The following is an 18,694-nucleotide window of genomic DNA, read 5'->3' on the forward strand; positions in this document are numbered from 1 at the left end:
AGGGGCCGGCATGCCAGGGGCTGAGACACTGCGGCGTCCTGTTCTGTCCTGCAGAAGGAAGGGGAGTTCACCCTGCACAGCCGGGCCATCCTGGAGATGGAGCAGTACATCCGCGAGACGTACCCCGACGCCGTGAAGATCTGTAACATCTGCCACAGCCTCCTCATCCAGGTACCGGGCGGCGGGGTGTGTGCCGGCTCCCCGGGCTCCGAGGCCTCCCAGCCCCGCCTCTGGCATGGGCACACGCAGGCCATCCCCTCGAAGTGTCTGAGGACGACCACACGCGCGCCCGCCTCTCCTCCCTGGTCCTCGGTTCTAGTCCAGGGCTCTCGGAGCTGTGTGTGCAGCCCGGGTCGTCTTAGCGGGGGTGTGGGGAACATCTGGCTCTAGTGGCCGCTGCCGTTCTGCTTTATGCTGCCCGCTTGGCGGGGCTTCACTGCGGGGGGCCAGCGCTGGACATTTGGGTTTCCTCTTTCTGACTCTCAGCTCTACGCTCCGACGAGCCTCTGCACAGGTACCCTCGGGCACCTGGGGTCGTTTCCTGGGGCTGGATTCCCGGAAGAGCAATTTCTGGCACAGCGTACACAGGTTTTCCTACAGCCTTTGATCCGCGTTGCCAGACGGCCTTCGGGAAGGCTGAAGCCATGCACGGTCCCGCACGCTCCGAGGGCCTGTGCGCACCGGGAGCCCGAGTTTCCCACCACCATCGCGCTCTGGCTGTCAGAGTTTTGGTTTTTGTTTAAGATTTCTATTTATTTGAGAGAGAGGGAGAGAAAGAGTGGGTGGGGGAGCGGGGAGCGGCAGAGGGAAAGGGACAAGCAGACTCCCTGCTGAGCAGGGAGCCCGACATGGGGCTTGGTCCCAGGACCCTGGGATCGTGACGTGAGCTGAAGGCAGATATTTACCTGACTGAGCCCCCCAGGCGCCCCGCTGTTAGAGTGTTGAGTGTCTTTCATCTACATTCATTTCTCAGAATTTTTTAATAACAATTCCTGCAAGCCCTTGTGCTGAGGGCTCTGGGCTTATCCTTGTTCATCTGGAGCCTGCTGGTCGTTTTCCTTGCCGTTTGCGGAAGGCTTGTGAACACGGAGGTGTGCGCGAAGCTCCACGCCGTCGCCTTTCTGGTTTCAGGGTCAAAGCTGCGAGACGTGTGGGATCAGGATGCACTTACCTTGCGTGGCCAAGTATTTCCAGCCCAGTCTCGAGCCGCGCTGCCCCCACTGTAATGACTACTGGCCCCACGAGATACCAGGTTCGCGTCCCTGCGCTGCTCGGGGGCTGTCCCCCGGCCTCGGGGAGGGGCTGGCTGGTGGGACTGAGGGACACCTGGGGACGGGGAGCGCTCAGGCGAGGGCTTTGCGTGTGCGGGTCTGTGTGAGCCGAACCCACGTGCTGAAGCGGTTCCTGCGGGACCCAGGAGAACTCCCAGGGAGGGGAGGGTGTGGTCTAGATAAGTCCCCCACTGGCAGCCGTCCTGGGATGGGAGGTGACCCCCTTTCCCGGCTGCGGCGTGGAGGGGATCAGCAGGGAGGGGCGAGGACAGAGCCCTCGGCAGGCGACACGTAGCTGTAGCCTTGAGCGGCTGTGCCGTGTGTGCGCCCGGCGCTGCCACTCACGGTACCTTCCGGCCTTTTCCGTGCACAGAAGTCTTCGACCCCGAGAAGGAGCGGGAGGCTGGGCCCTCCAAGGTCAGCAAGAGGTCCTTGCGGTCCAGGCAGCACTAGCCGGCGCGCTGACACAGGGCTCGCTGCCTTCGGGGGACAGCGGACAAGCCCTGTTTGGGAGACAGGCATCAGTGTTTCACATTGCACCCGAACCCCGGTCTTTGTACTCACTTGTGAGCAGGTTTGGAATAAAAGTTACTAAGGAGTCCTCTGTCTGCACCCTCGGTCTGCAGTTGTGCGCCCCCAGGAGGCTTCCCGTGGTGGCCAGTCCTTCCCTGGGCTTGCGGATAACAGAGAACCCCTTGGCTTGGGGCCCAGCAGGGGAAGCTGGCAGAGCTCCTCCTGCACGACACCCACCCGGCGGCTCTGCCTCAGCCCCCGGCTTGGGTCACTTGTCACATCGACACTGGCCGGCCCAGTCCTCCCCAGCCCCCCACAGCCCAGAGCTTGCTTGGTAGGCAGGTGGCTGGCGGGCCGGGCCCAAGGCTGCTCTCCTCAGTGGGTCCCTCCACCCCTGCCTGGTAGCGGGCAGCCCCACCATCAGCCGTCCTGTCGGCCTAGAGGCCCCCTCCTCCCTGGCTCTCCTGCAGCGAACCAGCCACCAAACCCTGTCCAGGCCACCTGCCTCCTCCTGTGCCAGCTCTGCTCCTGGCTGTAGCCGGCCCACCTGCTCCGGGCTCTTCCATCGCAGCAATCTGCCCACCACCCCAGTCAGCGCAGTGTGCCCACTGTAGACCTGGCAGCCCCACTGCCCCAGGGCTCAGGTGCGGACTGAGGATTCATGAGGCCGGTGCTGAGGCCCATCTCACCACCTCTCCGGGCCCGCTTTGCCGCACATGGCATTTCCTTCCATTCCGAAAGCGCCCTCTGTTCCTGGCCGCTGAGCCCCTGCACGCATTGTGCCCTTGGCCTGCGCGCTTTCCCTCCTTGTCCCGCCACTGGCCGGCTCCCCGGCCACTCTCTGGATCTTGTCCCGGCTTCCAGCCCTTGGCCCCATCTCCCCACACGTCCTGCTCATCACACCTGCCACACTTCTGACTCCCGTCTGTCTCTTCTTCTTTTTTTTTTTTTTTAAAGATTTTATTTATTTATTCAACAGAGATAGAGACAGCCAGCGAGAGAGGGAACACAAGCAGGGGGAGTGGGAGAGGAAGAAGCAGGCTCATAGCAGAAGAGCCTGATGTGGGGCTCGATCCCAGATCGCCGGCAGACGCTTAACCTCTGTGCCACCCAGGCGCCCCCGTCTGTCTCTTCTACCCCAATATCCGTCAACCCGACCCCGTCTGCCTAAAACAGGGAACGACTTGGCCAGACGGGGTCCTTCAGGAGAGGCTTGACCTGGAGGGTCCAGTGAGGTCACCAAGCAGCCACCTTGCTGCCTCTGCTGGATTTTCATTGAGCTGGCCTTGTGCTCGGGGCCTGCAAGACGGTCTCCCAGAAAATCCAGCCACTTTCTTCCTGCTGGCCATCCTTCCAGGCCTCACACACCAATGCGCCAGTGTTGGGAGGAAGAGGGCGTGTCTCATTAACTGGCTCGCCTGCCCCACCAAACACCCTCGTGGTCACAGCTCCCCCCTGGATACTTAGGGAGGTGGGGACGGGATAGTCCGGTTGGCATCGGCACATCGGGGCTTGCCTCTGAGCCACAGAGTTATCTCCCTCTTATCAGGCAAACGGAGAATGGACTTGGCACCAAATGGGCAGGTGGCCTCCCCTGTGGTCTGTTCCATAAGCCCAGTGCACAGGGGGCATCTAGCATCTAGGACGTGTGGTCAAATGATGCTGGCGGGTGGGAGACTCACCCTCCCAGCCTCAGGTGGGTCTCGTCACCCAGCTCCCAGGCAGTGAGGATGCTTCCAACTGGAGCCTCTGGGAGCCAGCCTGGGATCCCGGCGCAGCCCTCAGGAGGCAAACAGCAGCCCACCGATGGAGCCCCATGGGTGCCCCCGACTGTGTGGGGGACAGGCAGGCAACGGAAAGCATCCGGCTTAACCAGGGAAAGGCTTTCTTGGAAGCATACAAGCCTGCAGAGATGACAGGAAGGCAGGAAAACCAGTGGAGAAAGGATGGACCTTGGAGTTGGGGGTTTGGGAGGGCCGGGGAGGGGAGGGTCCCACAGCCGCTTCCTTCCTGTCTGCCTGGGCAGGTGGTCTGGCCATTGAGGAGGGGCAGGGTCGTACCACTCAGGTGCAGGCGAGTCCTAGCTGCGACTCCAGAAGCTCTAAGCACCTGGCCGCTGGGGGACACGGCTCCCCGGCTCTCAGTCTCCCTGTGTTGATCCCAACGTGAACTTCCCGAGGACTCCTTGACAGCACCCGACAAAACCCTCACACATGCAATTCTGAAGACTGTGTCTGGCACTCGAGGCTTTTGGGATCGGGCCGTTGTCCACCTCCCTGCCCGGCCTGTCTTCCACCCTCTGCTCCCTGCCGACACCCCTGACTCAGTCACTCTGGGAACTACCAATGGGACAAATGACAGTCAACGGCTCTCCTGTTTTCCGGGCTCACCGTGCCAGCCCTTCTCATAGCAGCTCGCAGACCCATCCCCATGACTCCACGCCCTCGTCCCTCCCCCTGCTGGTGCAGTCCTTCTTCCTCTCCCCCAGTGCCAGAGCCTTCCTGCTCCCGGGCTGCTGCACCTGCTGCTGGGAGCTCTTCAAACCTCATGACCAGTTCTGGCCTCCTGGTCATTCGGCTACTCAGATGTCGTCTATGGTAAGTCCCATTCCCTGTCCCCCCGTCCTGGTCCCTTCACAGCCCTCGCCACGATCTGCACCTTACTGCACTGTCCCTTCTGTCTGGAGGGGAGTGCCTGCATCGGACAGGCCCCTGCAGCTCGGGTGGGTGAGTGACGGCGGCCCCATGCTTGCCCATCCTTGGCTCGGCGAACAGCTGGTGGGCACTCGTCTTCCAAGCGGACTCGAGTCCACGCTCCCCAGAGCGAAACCAGCTCTCTGGCTCGCCGCCGTTGCTGGCGGCCTTGCAGCCTGGCCCCGAGGGCACATCAAGACTTCGTCTTTTGCTGTCTTCCCACCTGACAAGTGACATTTGCTGGAGGCGGCCAGGCCTCCATGTCATGTTTTAATGCCTGTGTCCTCTGGTCCCTAACTTCAGAAGCACTACATTGTGGTTGAGAACGGCGGCTGGAGCAGCAGTGGGGCCGCCAGCTGGGGGAGAGGGACCGGAAGGGCTGCAGCCACACAGTGGCCGTGGCGGGGGCGCTGTGAGGGATGCAGGCAGGCCCCCGAGTTATGGCCCCCTACGCATGGCCAGCGTGCCAGATGCAGCGGCATTCCTATTTTATGCCCTGCTACCTTCAGTGGCATTGATATCTGGTTGGTATAAGTTGTTCATCTGAAAAGTGAGGCAAAGAGCTATTAATAACTCCAGATGGGGGAATGAGCAGTCTCCGCAGAGGGCCCTCCGTTTCACTTCCCAAAGAGCTGGCCTTTGCCTCTGCCCTCTGTGCCCCCACCGCGCCCCGACCTCACTCCACATTAGCTCCACCGCCTCCCCGCAGGGGTCAGGCTCCCCCTGGCCCCCGCCCTGCCAACAGTCCGCCTGCTCCATGCATATACTCATGGTCTCCCTGCTCCAAACTCTGCAGCCCCCCCAAGCCCCGCGTGATAAAGCTCAGACGCCCTGGCCTGCTTGTGGAGGACGCGAGCGGCTCAAGTTCCAGCTGCCCGCCGATGTTTCCCCATCCCTGCTCTCGCTTACCCAAGGGTCCGCGTGTTAGCCAGGCCCCGGCTGCGGGAATTGCACTTGCTGGTTCCCAGCTTGCCAGAATCTTCCCTGGGGCCTCGGATCCTGTGGGCCCTGGCGCTGCAGGGCCATGGAGCTGACCCGCAGGGCCATGTACTCCCCCAGGCGGCAGGCTCTCCGCAAGAGGAGAATGGATGAGACCAAGGGACAGGAGGGGGGCTCCTGGGTGCCGCTGAGGGTTGTTTCATGATGCGGGGACTGGCTGCTGCGAGGGGGCACAGTTGAAAATACAGGCTGGGAGATGGCCATGGCCATAATGACAACAGTCACCTCCCCAGACTCCCCGCCACGGGTCCCGCGTGCCGAGAGGGACCCTCGCCCGTGACCAGTGCCACCTCCAGAGTGTGTGGGTTGGGGCTCTCCTGTCAGGGCCAGTCATGACAAACAAGTCGGTGGCAGTCATAGGATTTATTAAGATCAGACGGCAGCTAACGTTCGTGGACCTGCCGGACTCTGTCCGCGCACCGCCTCTCGGACTCTCCGTGGTGGGTGCTCGAGCTGCCGTTTTCCACACGGAGACACACACACGGTGATGTAACCGTCGCAACTATTCCACGGCAAGTAAGCCAAGGGCCTGGGTTGGAATCCAGGCAGCCGAGCTCAGAGCCCACCCTCTACTGCCGCACACAGTGCCGGCCCGTGTCCCCGCTACCTCAGGCCTCACGATGCCCAGGCTCTCCAGGCGGGGTGTGGGCCTGCAGTGTCCTCCTGGGGTCCCGCCCGCCCGCCCCTGCTGTGTGCACCTGGCCTGGAGCGTGCACCTCGCTGTGCCCTCGCCCCGTGTCCGTGCAGCACCCAGCCTGGTCCCCAGCGAAGGCTCCGGCACAGGCCGGCTCTGGCTCACTCTAGATGCTGGGCGTGGACCAGGGAACGCGTCTCAGACCCTCGCACCCGGGACCTCGCTACGACCACCAGAAGCTGACCGAGAAGCTCAAGTCCAGAGCCCGCACGTAGTGCCAGTACTGAACCGGGATAAACAGGATCTCTCCGGGAGACAGGACACAGGACAGGAACGGGGCCTTGGCAAACTTGGGGAACTTCTCCAGGTCGGGATTCTCCACGTCAACCTGAGGAAAATCCAAGCCGTCACGTGCCTGGTCTCCAGGGACGGGGACACCATCCGCAGCGTCACACGGGGTCCCCGAGCACCCACCTGGCTCGTGTTATGGAGAAGGTGCGTCTCGTGCGGATACAAGGCCTCTGACTCCTGCGGGGAATACAGCCGGATGTACTTCCTGCCGATCACCTGGGTAGACGGTGACTGGTCACTCCGCTGCTGCCCCCCAGGCCAGGGCTGGCCCCCCACCGACCACAGGTCCCTGAACCCCCCAGCCTCCCGCACCTCTCCGCGCCTTTCCACGTGCTGTTCCCTGCACCCAGACTGCCCCATCCCTGCCACGCACGTTCCGGGCCAGGTGTCGGTTTAGCCTCCAAATATATTACGGATCAAGAACTATAGAGGCTAGCCAGAGTGGCCCGAGGTCACCAGGCTAATAGGTGACAGGGCCAGCGTTCATGTTTTTTGTAAAAAATAAGAAGGTTTTACAACAGATGCCCCTCCCCTTGCAATAAACACACCCGCTCCTCTCTCTGGGTCTCAGGACACACCATCTGGTGGCTGAGAAGCCGGGCCTCATCTGGGGAGAGGTGCCGGTGGGGGAAACCGGCCTGGTCCCGATGGACGGGCGGGTGGGGGGTGGGGAGAAGGCAGAGGGCACTCGCTCTGTCCCCAGACGGCGCCCCGGCCCTGCTCTGCCTGAGTGGTGCAACCACCATCCCCCGGGCTGCTGGTCCCGGAACCACATCTGGAAGCAGCCCCTGCCGGAGGGAGAGCCCCACAGGCGGCCTGGTACCATCTCTCTCTTTTCATTTTTGTCCTCTCTCTGGTGTTTAAACACAGATCACAGGGCCATGCCACATAGGGCCGTGAGGCCAACACTCTGGAGCAACTCCCACCTGGACCAGGAAGTTCTGCTGAGGGTCCTGATGAAGGGGGGACACGGTTCCCTGGGGACCAAACCAGGCATTAATGGTGATCTCTTCCTCCTCCCCGTCGCCCAGGCAGCAGTAGTCGGGGATGCTGATGTCCCGCTTCAGCTCCGGGATCTGTGGGGGTCAGAGCACAGGTGGGAGGCCGAGCCCCGGCCAGGGACACACCAGCCCCAAAGTCAACGGACCATCTCATGGGAGGGCCAAACACACACGGCCTTGTTAGGTAACGACACGACTGTGTCTGCGTCTTACTGTGCGGGAACTGAAAACCCAATTAAAAAAATAAATACACAGGGGCGCTTGGGTGGCTCAGTCGGTTGAGCATCCGAATTTTGACTTCGGCTCAGGTCGTGATCTCCTGAGATCAAGCCCCATGTTGGGCTCTGTGCTCAGCATGGAGTCTGCTTGTCCCTCTCCCTATGCAAGCTCGCTCGCGTGCTCTCTCTCTCTCTCAAATAAATACATAAAAAATTTTTAAAAAAGGAACAGTAAATAAATATATAATTATTAGGAAAGAGTTATATATAATTTTATGTCCAGATTTGTTTCCCTGTCGTGTGCATTTTATCGTTTCCTGTTTGAAAACCTGATAGCACGGCTCTGCACTTAAAAATACAGCCGCTCGCGATGTTCTGCAGAATGCCACATTTTTGAAAATCAAATTGAAGAAAAACCAGAAAGAAAACGGGGTTGGGAATTTATCAAATCTTGGGAAAGGAAGATTCCCCAAAATGGACTAAGGAGAAAGCGGTCACCATGTGTGCATTTTAAATGCGTTCATGAATACAAAGGCCAATAAAGGGAGAAACTTTTGCACTGTGGGATACGAGGGTTAGTGTGGACGGCGCGTACAAAATAACAAGGAAAAATAATAAGGATCCCGGTACATAAGCTAAACAAATAATCACAGGGCAAAAACCAGATACTACACAGAAATGACTTTGATACAAGGGAGGCGCTGTGGGCTCCCCTGCCCCGGCCGCCGTCCCTGACCTGCTGACCAGGGTGCTTTCAGACAGCAAGCACGTGTCCCCCTGGAGTTTTCTTCTAGCCCTGAGTCCTTCCCGCTCCCTGTCTGGGCCTTTGGAAAGCCCAGCTGGGGCTGCACCCAGCAGAGGGGGCCCCAGCACCCCGGCTCAGGGCTGATGAGGGGTCCGGACACCCTGGGGAGGGGGCCGCGGGCCAGCTCTGCTGGTATAACCCTGGCCGGGCCTTCTGAAGCCTGGCCAGGGGCCTGTTCACTCACCATCGGACGCCAGTTCTCTCCCATGGAGGCCGGTTCTCTCCCACGGAGGCCAGGCCCCCATGGCCCCCTGCAGCCCCAAACCTCTAAGACTGCCTACTGAACGGGCAGGTGGCTTGAAGGCCGGGGAAATTCCACAGAAACCGAAGTCTGGTCCCTAATGGGTGGCAATGGGGACCCCTCTGCTACTTTCCTCCGGTACTTTAAGAGGGACGTCTCCCTGCTCTGAAGGGGCAGCTGCAGGCAGACTTTTGCTATTCTTTCAGTCGTGGCTGCTCCAAGGTCAGGGTGTGGCCAAGAAGCCATTGATTGATCCTAGGAATGGCTGGAATGTTCTCCCTGCAGGGACCTCAGGCTGTTCTGTCTCAAACAGCCTGTGCAGAAATACAGAAATGCTGCTGTGTCCACTGCTCTGCGCTAGCGTTCAAGTTCCCAATCTGGGGTCCCCTGTCCTGTCGGCTGGTGGGGCCGGGTGGGGGTGGTGGCGGCAGGAGATCCCAAGGCCTCTGGGAACCTCCTGCTTCTCCATNGAGACCCCCCCCCACCCGCCCCACACCAAAGAGAAGGAATGCTCCTAGGATGTGACCAGTATTTAAAGGGAGGCCTAGCGTGGTGGCCACAATCTCCCACAACGTGGGGTCCTTTGGAGAAAAGTCAGTACGAGGTTTTTGGGCAAGAGGTTTTGGGTGGGAGCCCTTGAGCTTCGTGGAGGCAGAGAAGGTCCCGGAGAGTAGTGCAGGGGCCTATCAGGTGGCACTCTGGGCAGCAGAGGGGAAAACACACCTCTGGGAACCCGAGAGAAAGACCCAGGTGGCCTTCCAAAAGCTAAAATGTCTTCAGGATCTTGGTTCGTCTTAAAACCCATCTGGCACTTTGCCTTCTGCTTCTAAAACTGCTGCTTCTGGTTCTAGTAAAATGGAAAATGGCTGCTCTAGGACAGGGAGGCGGGTTTTCCTGTGGCTTCACAGGGCCCCCCGGAGGTGTGACTGAGGTCAGGGGGCAGGCTGGTCACTTGGGATGGCACAGGAGGGGCCTGCTGGCTGAGAGTCCCCCTTCCCTTCAGAGAGGACAGGAGGAGGGATCTACAAGTCCTACTTCGGGAGGCCTGGGAAAGAGACAGCAGCCCACCCCGGCCCCACCTGCTCCGGTCCCTTGAATTTCAGGCGCGAAGGCTCCTGGAGGCTGGCACAGCCCCAACTGGACCTGGGTCCCCTATCAGGACAGGCAGTGAGAGTAGCCCCAGCCGAGGGGCAGACCTGGCAGAGTCATGCCCCAGCTCGCCCTTGGCTGTGGTTTGGGCCCTGACTGACCCGGATCTGCCCCCTGCAGGGCATAACCCCTGTCCTCGCCCAGGCCCAGTGCTGCCCTGCCTGGGCATTCCTGCGGAGCCCCACCTGGCCTGGCTGAGACACCAGCGAGGTCCCTCCTGGATTCCTCGGCTCCAGAACGGGTGCTCGGGTCTCAAGTCTAGAGATTTCCTTGACTGCTCCTTTTCCCTCGACCACACCCAACCACCTGTGTCCAAATGCCAGCAGTTGGCGCCAACCTGGAACCTGTCCGCTTCCCCGGGCATCAGCTCTCCCTGGACTATGGCAGCAGCTTCCTGGGGGTCTCCCCGCTCCCCCACCTACCCGCCTTCCATTCCCCTCTGGGACGGGGCCTCGGCCATCTGAGAAACACTGCAACCCTCCCACGCTGCCCCGAGCGGGAAGAAGACCCTCCTTCCTCTTCCAGCCACACCTGCTACTTCCCTCCCCGCCAGGCACTTGGCTCTGGCCCCGCTCCGGGGGCAAGTCCGCTCCTGCTGGCCCCCTGGCTGGCATGCCCCCCCTCTTGTCTCCTTTTAGATAAAAGAAGAAAGTTCAGGACTGGCAGAAAATACGGCGCTTATAGTCGACCACTAGCTTATCCCCAGAACGTACACAGAGAACTCCTAACACTCAAAAGACAAACGACCCAATAAAAAAATGGGCAAGACATCCACCCCACCCGGTGGCTGGAGGCTGCTGGTCTCTGAGTCGCACTGAGGTCTCAGCTCCTGGAGACCCCTTCCCGCCCATGGCTCTCAAGAGCCCTCCTTCCCGCCCAGCCACCTCCACAAGGCTGCCTCCGTTCTTCTCTTGGGGGCGCTCGTCCCCAGCTGATGTCCTTGGATTTCAGGTCCACTGGGGTGGGTGGGGGGGAAGGCGACTCTTCCTTACCCTGTCGCCCCAGGGCCGGGCCCAGAGCAGGGTGCAGAGGGGCCCCGGGGAAGCCTAGGACCTGGGGGCAGCGTTCCGGCCCCTCCCCGCTCCCAGGACAGAGTGAAGTGAGTGGGGGACAGGGCAGGGGGGTGCACAGGCCAAACTGTCTGATGATCTCCCCGGGATAAGCCGTCAGACTGTTCCAGCCTCACCAGACAGCTCTGAGAACGAGGAAGGCAATCGCGCTCCACTTCACTTTGTTCCCCCGTTGTGCCTACGTTTAAAAATAAAGTCTCTTTTTTCTCCTGATGATGAGTATTCGTACTCATTCTAGATGCTTTGCAAGCTGTAGAAGGAGAAACCACACACGGTCTGACCACCACACGCGTGGTTCATCTTCTGGGGCGCTGACTTCCTCCTGTCCTCACCGGAGCGCAGCTCCCTCTGTCCACAGCGCGTCTCACTTCCCTGCAGCCGGGAGCCCCCGGGGTCCCAGGAATGCATTGTGCGTGAGGCCCCCCTCACCGTGTGCTCGGGGCCCCAGGTGTGTGGGTGTGTGGGACAGGCGCTGCCAGGGTGGGGGCTGGGAGCCAGCCTGCATTGCTGTCAGCTCCCGGGGCGCTGGTGGGGCCCCCCTGTGATGCTCCCTTCTTGGTGCTGACCGGTGAGGGAGAAAGAGCTGGCGTGGGACTTCCGTCCCCCCGGGCACTCTCCCGCACAACCGCCCGGCTCTCCTGGGACTACCTCCTCTAACCTGGACCTTCCTGCTCAGAAACTTCCCAGGGCTCCCTGCGGCCTTGCAGATAAATCCGAGTTCTTGGTCTGGCCTTCAAGGCTCGCCCAGCTGGGGCCCAGGCTCCCTCTCGGCCTTCTTGCTTTGCTCTGCTGAACGCGCCCTCCCAGGCAGGTGGACGCACCCCCACGTGGGGCCCGCTTCAGAGTGCGCCGCCAGCCCTGGTGTGGGAGGCGCCTCTCCCTGCAGTGTCCTCCCGCCTCTGGCCTGGCTGAGCCCTGCTCTTCCTCTCAGCCCCAGCCTGAGACCCCCTCCGCTTTGAGCCTTCAACCAGTCTGTCCTGAGGGTCTTCAGTCTAGCCGACCAGGGCTGGGGACCCACAGGAACTGAACCCGGCCCCTGCCAGGAGTGCTCAGGCCCAGCCGTGGGGACACGGTCTCATGAGCTGACAACCGATGGGATAAGGACAGTGCCAGGAACCCCCTGGAAAACCCACAGTCAAGGAAGGCAGCGACTGGCTCTTTCCGGGTCCGGTCATAGCCGGCCACCTTACTCCTGGCTCTCCAGGACCCACTCCTCGGGTCCTGCCACCCCTGCTCAGGCTTCGGGCTCCATCTGCTGGGGCCACCTCCTTCTGATGCCGTGGCTGCCTCACCGCCCCACCCCAGGCTTGGGGTCCTGGGGTCGGCACGAGCAGTCTCCCGCTCACCACCCGGCAGCCTCGTCTACTCTCCTGCCGCCCGCTGGTGAGGGGACATGGGCGCCAGCCCTGTGTGTGGTCCCCGGGGCTGCTAGAGCCCTTCAGAGCTCAGAGCCCAGGAAGGGAGGTGGCACAGGTGGGGGCGTCAAGCACAGAGGAGCGTGGGCAGACTTACCTGGTCAAAGAGCTGGTGCTGCGCGAGGTACCCGACGTCCCTCGACGACTCCGCAGAAGACAAACACAGAAATAGCCCGGTTAGTCGTAAGCACCGCCCTCCGGGACCTACCACTCCACTGGCTCTCGGCGCCGGGCGCACCCCAGCCACAGGCCGCCAGCTGGCAAGGGCCACCACTGCGTCCTGTCCCGTTCTGCCCCCTCTTTGCCCCGGGGGCGAACGCGAGGCCCTCCCTCTCGCCGGCAGGGCTGGGCCTTGGGGAGACTCGGGATCTGGGGCCGCCTGTGTAGGGACTGCCCCAGACTCGGTTTCCCCCCAAGAAAATGAAGAGGCCGCACACACGTGAGGATTTCTTTTATACATAAAAACGGAATCGTATTATATGTATTACTTTGAAATCTTTGTGTCATTGGATGACGAGCTCACGGATATCTCCTCAGGGCAGTACGTACAGATCTGCCTCATTTTTTTTGACGGCACATGTTTTATAGGCAGGACACATCATTGATTCAACCATCCCCCGCTGGTGGACGGTCAGGTTATCTAGCCGGTGTTTCCATAAACACCCTAATGTTCTGGTCCTTATATTTATGTTCCCTCAAAAATAGAACATCTGCGTCAAGGAGTGTGTGCATTTTGAATTCTAATAGCTTCTGCCAGCTTCTGTTCCCAAAATTAACCACGTACTGTCTTCCCAGCCCAACCGTGAGCACCCGTTTCCGACATCCTGGCCCGCACTCCCCGGACATGATCATTTTGTGAACACTCGTGCCATCAGACGGATGAAAAGCTCAGTGCCTTACAAACTGGGCTCCACGAGGCTCCAGCCCTTCTTGGGAGGTGGTACGGGCTCTGGAAGGGTCACTGGGGGTGGAGCACGTGGGAGGTCGGGCCCCACCCCCCCAACCAGAGCCAGAGCCCAGCCGGCCTGGGTCTCACGGGCTCTGAGGCTCACGCCGTGTTGAAGGAGATGGCAGCTTCTCTCTAGAATCCCTCGAGGCTCTCTGTGCTTCCAGCCCTCTCCCTCACTCCCTTCCCTTCCTGACGACTTTAAAGGTCACAACAAGCCAGGCCCAGGGCTCCGAGGTGGGCAGGGCCGGATCTGTGTGATCTCTGCTGTCACGGAGATCTAGCCCAAAGATGCTATCTCAGGTTAGCCCGGCGCTGACCATGCTGCGCCTAGAGCTTTCCGCAGTTTACTCTTCCGTGTTTTCAACTGTCAGCCGGCATGGTCATCCCCCGGGCCCTTGGACTGCACCGGACCCACGATGAAACCGGATCAGAACTTTCCAGGGGCTGGGCCTGGGGCTGCCTCGGGTGTGGGTTGCTAGGAAGTGTGTGAACAATCACAGACCACAGATTCGAGACTCCCTGACCTCGGGAAGGACTCTGTTCTCCAGGCCAGGAAGGGCAGCCGGGACTGTGGATGCTGGGTGGACAGGCCCTCCCCTTAAGGGTCCTTACGCCGCGTGCAGGCTTCCCTTTGGAGCCCAGAGGAATGCTTCGGGAACTCCAGGGCACACAGGCTACATTCTCTGCCACCCGGGCCTCAGGAAAGGGAAGCCACCCCCGGCCCTTACTGTGAACAATCAGACATGATAGCACGGCACAGCGGCTTTTGGAAACCGTCTGGCAGTTCCTCAAAACGGCCACAGAGTCACCACCTGACCCAGCGATTCCGTATCTAGTATATACCTGAGAGGAACGAAAACAGATGTCCACACAGAAACTGGACGGGAACGTTCACAGTGGCGCGTTTCACACCAGCCAGTGTAGACCACCTGAACGGCCATCAGTGGACGATATACAAAATGTGGTGTGTCCACACCCCGGGATATCACCCAGCCACAGCAGGCAGCCCTGAGAGTGCGGTGTGGACAGCGGCCGGACGCAGAAGGCCACATACTGTCCAATTCTGTTTCTATGCAAAGTCCAGAATTGGGAAATTCACGGAAACAGAAAGATTAGCGGTTGTCTGCGGACCAGGGCGGGGGGCAGTCGCAGAGGAAGTGACTGCTCATGACTACAGCATTTCTTGGGGAGTGATGAGAATGTTCTGGAATTAGATAGTGGGGATGGTTGCAAAATCTTATAAAGATGCTAAAAAAAACACCACTGAATTGTACAAAAAAAAAAAAAAAAAAAAGGACCTGAAATGAGTCAGCGTTCCTCCTGCCCTGCAGCTGGCCTTCCTCACTCTGGCCCCCCTACCGACCCCTCCAAATGCCCCTCCTGCAGCGCCCGGATGTCCTGTGTGCTCCCCACCGTAAGCGCTGTGGGACAGCAGGCACGACGACATACCTCATTCCTGACGTATTTGCTGATGAACTCATTGACCGTCATGAGCGTCTGCGACCATTCCTCGTCCGTGTACCTGGAACCGACCTCCACTGGGACAGTTCGGCAGCCGGCAATTTCTTGGATGTACTCCAAACTATGAGACAGATACGCATGGTCACGATCGTCACTTTGGCTAAGACCTGCCGGGCACCTCGGCCACACTGGCCTCCTCTCGACTCCACACAGCTCCACGGGGAGAGATTGCTGTCAGCCCCTTCACTGGCGGAGCGCACTCGGGCACAGACACGTGGGGTGACGTGCCCACTGGCGCCACGTGGTTTGCAGAGAGACCCGGTGAGGCTGGTTTGCCAAGGTATCTGCAGGGCGGTTCCATCGCCCCGCTGGCCGAGAGCCTCCCGGCTGTCTCTCTGCTCACCTTGTCTTGGAGCGAAGAGCAGATAGCACGGTGGGGGTGCTGGTTTCTGACCTCGGGAGGCCTGGCCCTGTCCGTGACAGGCTGGGGACCTCTGCCCATTTGTAAGCCAGGGTGATAACAGTACCTGTCCCATGGGATGGGAACCAGGCAGGACAGAGAGAGAGAAAACACGGCAAGTGCCGATCGTGGTGGCTGGTGTGCAGTAAAACACGTAACGAACATGTGCGGGACGTGGGCCCCTGCGGCTGGAACCCTTCACATGGCCTTGGCGGGAACCACTCCCTCCACGACCCACCGGAGACAGGGGACCTGATCTGCCGTCCTCAGAGATCCCTGCTCCTTTCTGCAGCTGCGGCCTGCCGGCCACCGTCCAGTGGCCGGACCTGTGGTCACCACCACGCATCCGAGCAGAGGTGAGGAGGGAGCAAGCTCAGGGGAGCCCCGCCTGGAGGGGTGGGGACACGTCTCGGGTTCTTACTTCTGCTCTTAAGCCTCAGGGCCCCTGGGAAGGTCCACGGAATGCCTCAGATTGTGCAAAATGGCACTAACAGACTTCACGCCATGCCGCATGGCCAAGCGAGCACTCACTAGAACCCGCTTGGAGCTGGGAGCGGTGGAAGGTATGGAGCTTTCCACCTCTGCCTTGAACTTGGAGCACTGCACCTGTAATCCCTGGCTAAAGCCTAGCGATCCACGCAGGGACAGTCGGGACGTGTGTGTGAGGCTGCATTTCCTTGGGACCAAGGGAGGCAGAACCGGGGAGTCCCTGGGTCGGGGGGCGCTGGAACGGGCAGAGCCACCCACCTCCACTTGGTCATGCACGGCCACTCGTCCGCCACTCCTTCCAGGATCACAGGCCTCCCGGGAGCCAGAAACTGCTTCCTGAAATGCTGGAGCGACGGACAGCGAAGCCGGGGGACTGGTCTCTCCGATGCCACATCTGGAACTGGAACAGGGTCGTTCCTTGCTTTCTGGTGGGGACAAGCGCAGAGAAGTTCACACTTGAGGCACAGGCCGGGCGCCGGCATCCCCGGCAGGCTAGCTGACCGTCCTTGGTAACGGCAGCCGACGTGCGCTACCACTGTCCCTCCCCGCTGCTCCTCCTATTCACGCTGGCGACATCCAGACTTTTCTCTTTACCAGTTCATGTCAAGTGTCTGTTCAATTGTGAATGGAACGTACGGCTTTCACAGAAACTCCGCAGGAGAGGAGAAGTCGCCACCCCAAACGCCCTCTGCACTCAAAGGACCCTTTCCTGGATCACGTGTTCCTGGCCCGTTTCTGACGCCCCGGCAGGAACGTGCGGGACGAGACACCCTGGAAAGCAGGCCGCACGACACTGCTCTGGCCCCACGAGGTCGTGGGAGCGGCTGCACCAGAACTTCCTGAACCACCTCCCAGCCGAGTGACCTGAGCCTCAGTTTCCTCGTCTGCTACGTAACTGGGAGAGGAGCCCTCCCACGTAGAGTGCCCAGGATCACTGACTGGGGGGGGGGGGGTCTGCTCCCTCTGCCCCCGCAGGCTGGGCGCGAGGCCTCTCGTTAGCCTGCACTTGGCCTGTATGCCCTCTGCTTTTGTTGTCACACCCCAAAGAGGCCTCCCCGACCACCCTGTGTGAGCGAAGCTGTCTCCCCCACCTTTCTCACCGTGCGAGAGAAGACGCCTCCTAGAACCCAGGCTCTTCCGTATCGTGCCCTTAGCTCCTGGCACATGTGGGCCACCGCTGGTGCTCCAGAGAGCCGCCGAGCAAACCCCCTTATAGGCATGGGAATGTGGGGGGACACGGAGGGGCCTAGACGGTTGGCCAACTCAGGCAGGCTGACTCCAGAGCATAAGCTCTCCCCTCAGCTACACACACTGCCCAATGCCACCCATGCCACGAGCACCACCTCGGGATGGGGCCACCTCCACGTTCCCTTGGGACAGACTTGGCGTGGGAAAGGAAAGTGCAACCCCTGGGTCCAAGGGCACAGGCACGTCTGCCCTGTCCCCTGAAAGGTTAACCAACGCGCCACACCCATGGCCTTCTGGGGGTCCTTGGCAGCACCGGGTGTTACAGAAAACCTACTTTGAGCATTTCATGGCCAAAAATGGCTGCCTCCTGTTCTTGCTTTAAAAAAAATTTTTTTTTTAACCACAGGTAGGGGGAACACTTTCCCACATGCCTGTGTCACAGACCTATTTCCTCCTGGCGAACAGACATGCCCAGCGGTATCACAACTGAGGGCTGCGTGCCAGCGCTGGGGCCTAAAGCCCCGTCTGCCACTGCCCTCAGCTCTGCGCGGTGTTCTCTGCGCCCCCAAATACCGGGAACCACCCACGCCAGGACCTCAAGGGCGGGCCCGATCGGCCGCGGGACCAGAAGGCGGCTGGAGGCAGTAGCTCGCCCCGACTCAGCTGCACAGACAGCGAGGCAGCCAGGAAAGCGGGTGATGCTTCAGCCAGCTGACCGAGAACAGGCTGGAAGGGGTGGGTCACGGCTGCCCGCAGCTCTGGCCCACGCAAGCCCTTCAAGCGGCTGCTCTCGGGGGCCACCGAGCTTCCACCCTCACTCTCCTGAAAGGGCACTGCTTTTGCAGAAAGTGGGGGGAAAAACTGAGAAAACAGACCAAGCCGTTCCATTTCTAAATCCGCAGAGATGCTATTTTCCGCCAAAAGTCAGCATACCGTGAGGGCTCACCCCTGGGGATAGCTAACTCCTCCCTTCTAGAAAAAAACGGGGCTGTGGGGGCATGTGAGGTGTGGCGGACGACAATCCCACCCAGATACCTTCGTGCTGTGCTGCTCCTGGGCCAGGCCTGGGCCAGGCCTCTTTCCCGAGGGAAGGTGCACTTGGAGGACGGCTGCGACTTTAATGAGGATGTCCCCATGGATGGCTGCCCCCATCAGCAGGCCCATGTCACAGACCTTCAGGGCCGCAGCCACCGCGGGGGCGTCCCCGGGCTCTTCGCACAGACACACGGCCTTCAGGAGGCAGCCGAAGGCATAGACGCGGCGCCAGTCCTTGTGGACGTCCCGCCACGGGCCCGTGTTGAGTCTTTCCCAGGAGTAGTCCAGGATGACCTCGCTGGCCTGTAGACACTCGCTCCGGCGGCCCCGGCAGAACAGCTCGGCGGCCTCCTGCAGTAGCCGCACCACGCTGGGCTCCACCTTCTCCCCGAGCTCCAGCACCAGCTCCTCCTTCGTGGGGGGCAGGAGCGCCCGGAGGGCCTCCTGGAGGGCGCCGGCTCCTGCCAGGGGCTCTCCGTTGTCTTCAGCCATGGGGCCCTCTGCCAGCCTAGTCGGAGAAAGGTGGAGGGGGAAGAAAGAACAGTTAGAGCAAAAAACCATGTTGGACACCTAAATACGCACGTTTGTAGGTTTTCATAAAATCAAACTTGGGGGGGGTTGGGGGCAAGCTAGATCTGTGATGACATCCAGTGGCCAAAACGTCAACCACTGAGTTTAAAAATATACATTTGGAAAGGCAACCTACTGAATGGGGGGGGGGGGGATTTGCAAATGACATGTCCAATAAAGAG

The 18,694-nt window shown here is 60.5% G+C and overlaps 2 protein-coding genes across 4 annotated transcripts in view; one reads left to right on the top strand and one right to left on the bottom strand.

Moving 5' to 3' along the window:
* NSMCE1 (NSE1 homolog, SMC5-SMC6 complex component) overlaps window positions 1-1,872 on the top strand; it is a 30,189-nt gene extending 28,317 nt beyond the window's left edge. For both annotated transcript variants that reach the window (XM_008685215.2, XM_008685214.2), the window contains exons 6-8: window positions 55-171; window positions 1,132-1,252; window positions 1,645-1,872. In XM_008685215.2, the coding sequence (XP_008683437.2) occupies window positions 55-171; window positions 1,132-1,252; window positions 1,645-1,724 (318 nt within the window). In that variant the 3' untranslated portion in view covers window positions 1,725-1,872. The remainder of the gene's footprint in view (window positions 1-54; window positions 172-1,131; window positions 1,253-1,644) is intronic.
* Window positions 1,873-5,824: 3,952 nt separating this feature from the next.
* Window positions 5,825-18,694, bottom strand: part of KDM8 (lysine demethylase 8) — a 23,294-nt gene continuing 10,424 nt past the window's right edge. Inside the window, exons 1-7 of one of the 2 annotated variants that reach the window (XM_008685354.2) lie at window positions 17,943-18,450; window positions 15,978-16,144; window positions 14,759-14,891; window positions 12,458-12,505; window positions 7,388-7,537; window positions 6,585-6,677; window positions 5,825-6,498 (exon numbers count right to left, since the gene is read on the bottom strand). In XM_008685354.2, the coding sequence (XP_008683576.2) occupies window positions 6,334-6,498; window positions 6,585-6,677; window positions 7,388-7,537; window positions 12,458-12,505; window positions 14,759-14,891; window positions 15,978-16,144; window positions 17,943-18,434 (1,248 nt within the window). In that variant the 5' untranslated portion in view covers window positions 18,435-18,450 and the 3' untranslated portion in view covers window positions 5,825-6,333. Of the gene's footprint in view, window positions 6,499-6,584; window positions 6,678-7,387; window positions 7,538-12,457; window positions 12,506-14,758; window positions 14,892-15,977; window positions 16,145-17,942; window positions 18,451-18,694 lie in introns of those variants that run through there. The other variant, XM_040635191.1, reaches the window with a different exon arrangement.

Source organism: Ursus maritimus, unplaced genomic scaffold, assembly GCF_017311325.1.
Source record: "Ursus maritimus isolate PB19 unplaced genomic scaffold, ASM1731132v1 scaffold_2, whole genome shotgun sequence".
NCBI classification, from domain to species: Eukaryota; Metazoa; Chordata; class Mammalia; order Carnivora; family Ursidae; genus Ursus; species Ursus maritimus.